Source organism: Mastomys coucha, chromosome X, assembly GCF_008632895.1.
Source record: "Mastomys coucha isolate ucsf_1 chromosome X, UCSF_Mcou_1, whole genome shotgun sequence".
NCBI classification, from domain to species: Eukaryota; Metazoa; Chordata; class Mammalia; order Rodentia; family Muridae; genus Mastomys; species Mastomys coucha.
Genome location: NC_045030.1, coordinates 11,789,759 through 11,794,648, shown reverse-complemented (window position 1 = coordinate 11,794,648; position 4,890 = coordinate 11,789,759). Strand labels below are relative to the sequence as shown.

General features: G+C 33.1%; 1 protein-coding gene across 9 annotated transcripts in view; it reads right to left on the bottom strand.

The window, feature by feature from the left end:
- Kdm6a (lysine demethylase 6A) overlaps nucleotides 1-4,890 on the bottom strand; it is a 148,972-nt gene that overhangs the window by 2,668 nt on the left and 141,414 nt on the right. For 5 of the 9 annotated variants that reach the window (XM_031343393.1, XM_031343689.1, XM_031343611.1 and 2 more), the window contains 2 exons: nucleotides 3,059-3,185; nucleotides 663-850 (listed from right to left, as the gene is read on the bottom strand). In XM_031343393.1, the coding sequence (XP_031199253.1) occupies nucleotides 663-850; nucleotides 3,059-3,185 (315 nt within the window). The remainder of the gene's footprint in view (nucleotides 1-662; nucleotides 851-3,058; nucleotides 3,186-4,890) is intronic. The other 4 variants (XM_031343472.1, XM_031343831.1, XM_031343765.1 and 1 more) reach the window with 1 other exon arrangement.

The following is a 4,890-nucleotide window of genomic DNA, read 5'->3' as shown; positions in this document are numbered from 1 at the left end:
ATTCCAGGTAATTTTCTTTTTTCTTGAAGCAATCTTGAAGACCATCCAAATGAATATCAAGAGTGTTAAAGTTCAAAAGCTAGGTTTTGATTACGTAAGTGGAAAGTATTGGAAGAAAAGAAAAATTAATAAATGATGTCTGTAGTTCTATTCAGATCTGCTTTGAGTGAAATGCCTCCCTTATCTGCTGCTTGCAATGAAAAACTTTGTTATTTGTGAGTACACTTGAATTTCATAAGGTATATACCATATTCCATGTGGTATGCTACTCATACTCCCGCAAGATTAAAACATCTGCCAGTACACAATTTTAAAGAAATTCAATTAGCCCTAAAAGCAGAAGTATATTTCAAAGTAGACTCACGCTGATTTATTTTGTAGGCACTATTTAAACACTTCATCAGCCAATTTGAAACAATATGAAAATCACGATAGCATTATAAAACATACAGTTTTAAAAATAAATTTTAGGCTGGTCTCTCTAAGAAACATGGCAAATGTGATGTCAATTTTATAGCAATAAGTACTTGGAAAAGGTGGTAGAAGCAATATAAATATACTATCTTGATAAGCCAAAAGAAAATCTACATATTTCATTACCTCCTATTTATCAGGTGGCAGAGCAAACACTACTTGCCTCTCTACTGATCTAATATACTCACATGTTGATTTCACTTACTAATGTAAATTGATCATAGACTTGCATCAGATCCTCCATTTTGTACTGTTCTAGCACCACAAAATTTTCCAGATTCCCACTTGTTTTTCGTGCACAATCTTGACAATGTACTATGTAGGTCTTTCGAGAATTACTCTCATTAGTGACAAAAAGCAGATCAAAAACCTCCACCTGTTTTACACAAATGAAAAATGGGGTCAATTAACATAATGGTGTTTATTGTACTGCTTCTGTGTTATCAGTCTTCTACTTTAAAAGAACTGTACAGTTAAAGATGGGGGCGGAGGGCAGGGGTGGGAGACTGAGACTGAAAATGTTTATATTGTACCAAACCCCAAGACAAGAGAACAATATAAATATTGTTCATATTTAGGTGAGTGAGAGGAATGGTATAACCATGACAATCTGAATAGAACTTAATTAACAATTTTAATAAATACCAGTTTATTTTTCTTTTAAATCAAAACATTAGTATACAACCTGTCAAGTGATCACTATTTTTTTTGCATATCTCCTTGACAGAATCCATCCCAGCCAACGGTATAGACTAAGCTCTTTAAATACAAAGACTGTGTTCATATTTGCACTGCCAGAGCATGACATAGTACCTAGTGCTTGACCTCAAAATACACATGTGAAATGAATGAATATAATCTGATTATTTTACAGACAAAGAAACTGGCAAGTAAAAGTGAGTAAGTATTTGTTAAAAGCCTTATAATAAAAGTTTTAGAAACATTAGAAATAATATATCTGTCTTAAAATAACACTGTGGTATAGGACTCATCCTCAGGTATTATTCAAAGGTATAAGAGACATTTATTTCCTCGTTAATTTCCTCTGACTACCTTATACACCACTAAAATACCCAATGAGTCAAAACATTTAAAATTAAAATCAACAACAGAATTACCAAAGTTCAAAGTTTGGAACAGGTCGTCAATGGCCCCATCTGTAATTTATCCTTAAACTTCCTCAAGGATAGGAAACTATGAGAATGAGCTAGTTCAAAATTCCAGAGTTTACCGTATTTCTCATTATCATTAATGGGCAACAACATGAATCTAAACAATGGAGCTAGAAAATCTGTCAGCATTCTTCAACTTGTCCCTCATTTCAACCTTTTAATAAGTTACCTAAGTGGTTTTCATCTAATAGATCAGTGTTTTTCAACCTGTGGGGCTGTGACCCCTTTGTGGGGTCGAATGACCCTTTTACAGGGACTGCCTAAGACTAACAGAAAATACATATATACATTACAATTCATTACAGTAGCAAAATTAGTTACAAAATAGTAATGGAAATAATTTTAAAGTTGGAGGTCATCACAACATGAGGAACTGTATTAGTCCTCACAGCATGAGAAATACTTTATTTTAAAATTTCTCTACCATCTTAACAATCTATTGCCATGTTTTTAGTATAGCATATGTGGCAAAGGAGTTATCTCTCACAAGATTGTTGTGATTTATCTTATTTTCTCTATTCTTTCCATTTTTTTGTCTGAAACAGATACTGTCTTTATAGAGTTCTCAAATGTTTCTGGTGGATTCAATGACTTTGGAATACATATCATATTATTTGACAGCTTCATAATACATCAAAGCTACATGACACCTAGATTTTATGAGAAGAATCTGTATTGTTAGTATTACAGTCACACGGGACTAGCTAACCTTTTTTCTAAAGCCCTTCCATTTCTCCACTCATGGTACTCCTGACAGTCAACCTGTATTCTCATTTTAATTTGGATATAGCCTGCTGAAATCACACTTATCCTTCAAGAAAGGGCTAAAGCTATGGATTTGTTGTTGTTTTTGTAAGTTCGTATTGCCAATAACAGAAAGGAAAACTAAGCAATATCACTACTTCCCTCTTTGCATTTTTGTACTAAGCCCACCTTCATACTTATTACAATCTGATGTACATTACTTATTAGCTGGCTAATTTATCCTCTCCAAATAGATTCCAAGTTCCTCAGACCAGGTATCATTCTGTTGTTGTTTCCCTTGCAAGCCTTAGCCACAGCAGAAGATTGACAAGTCAATTGTGAACTCCACCAGAGAACTGAACACCAAAGCCCACTGGGCTATATCAAACTCAGCCCATTTATTGGCATCTGTTTACATCTACATTGTTCCTAATCTAAAATCTCCCAACATTCCATGTTTGTTAATGATTTAACAGCCAAATGAGACTACAGTAGATACTATTAAGGTAAACAACTAATAAGATACGACACCATTAAATATTAGTATCTAATGAGAAAATATTAAAGCTATATAATGCGAATCAAAGTACAATACATTACCAAAAAAAATAAAAAAATAAAAAAACAAAACTTTTTATAAACAACTGTGGGCAAGAATGATAACTTACCTCACAAATACTACAATAATGAGCTGGTTCTTCTTTTGTCCGCCCATGCCATATGATCTCTTTTCCTGCAGCAATTAGAGCTTCCCTCAATGTCTGACATTGCTTCAGCGTTCTCAGAAGACAATACCTAATATAGAAGAAAATTACTCATTACTAGCAGTCAAATATTACATACTTTTCACCTAAGAGGTATACCAATTAGAAATAATGCCAAGAGATTTGCTTCTAACATCCATTTTCCTTTTGTTGTATGTCTTCTGCTCTCCACTCCCAGATTGTTTTTGGAATCGGCTAGCTAAATATAGCATATAACTCACTATGTCTTTGAAAATGGACTCAAACTGTGACAATCAATCCCATCTCGGCCTTTCAACTGCTGAGATTTTCAGGTATTATCAGAAATAGAACAAAGACTAGAGAGATGGCTCAGTGGTTAAGAGCACTGACTATTCTTTTGGAGGTCCTGAGTTCAATTCCCAGCAACCACATGGTAGTTCACAACCATCTGTAATGGGATCTGATGCCCTCTTCTGGTGTATCTGAAGACAGCGGCAGTGTACTCATATAAATTTAAAAATAAAAAAAAACAAGTGATCAACAACTCCAAGGATGACAATATCGATTATCTATTCATTTATGGTTGAAATTGGTATCTGACTATCACAACATAAAAGTATTAATTATAAAATTCTTCTTTTTATCTGGTTTAATCAACCTCTCCAAGAGACCCTTAAAGTCAGAGGTTGAAATACTAGATATGAACACTATGATTCTAGGTAGACAGAAAAGCACATCATCTCTAGTCACACTACATAAACACTTACTAACATCATCATCTGTATACTTGCTTTTTTAACTTCCATGAGCAGAGAGTAATTTATAAATTAACTACAAGATACAAAAACCTGGTTTAATGATTACAGAAGAGAAATAGACATGTATTTCTTCATTCTAACTTAAGATGACATAGTAGAATCCATTTATAGTAACATAACCCAACTTTGGTTGTAATTTATACCTTTTTTAATTCTTAAAATTTATGCTGATTTTCCTAGTTTGCGATCATTACTTGGAACTGCTAAATTCTTACTCTGCTATAAATCTTAGTGATCAGGTTTTCCATTTGAACTGAATGGCTGAACTAGATGACACTTTAAAGCAATTTGAAAGAAAAGATTCATCAACGGACTATCATCTTGAAAGCAAAAGTCTTATCTTTTCTATTTTCTATCTTGCTGCCATATACAGTAGGTGTTCAATTCTTGTTGACTGTCAAACAATTAAAATTCAAGATAATAGTATATTTATCTTTAACTTACCAATAAATATTAATCCTGGGAAGTTACAACTTACTTAATACATACATAATACAACCTAACTATAAGCTTACTTAATACAATGTCAACTTTAGGGTTGCAGGCTTTCTTTAAGAATCATATTCCAAGAAATTCACTGAATTCAGTTTTTAAAATTTTTTGTATATTTAACTTATTAAAAAAAAAAAAGACTAATGCTTTAGGCTGTGGTTACATGTCAAACCTAAAGCAGTTGTCAGAGAGTAAGAATATACATGTACATATTTAGAGTATTAGACAAACTAGCAACTAAAAAACTAAAAGGTTTTCTTTTTTTGGGCATGCGTACTTTACTTTTTTTTATTGATTTAAGTTTTATTGCATTATGATGAGAAAAGATACATGATTTTAATTTATCTGAATTTGTTAACATTTAAAAACATATTTTAGGCTGGGCGGTGGTGGCGCCCGCCTTTAATCCCAGCACTTAGAAGGCAGAGGCAGGTGGATTTCTGAGTTCGAGGCCAGCCTGGTCTA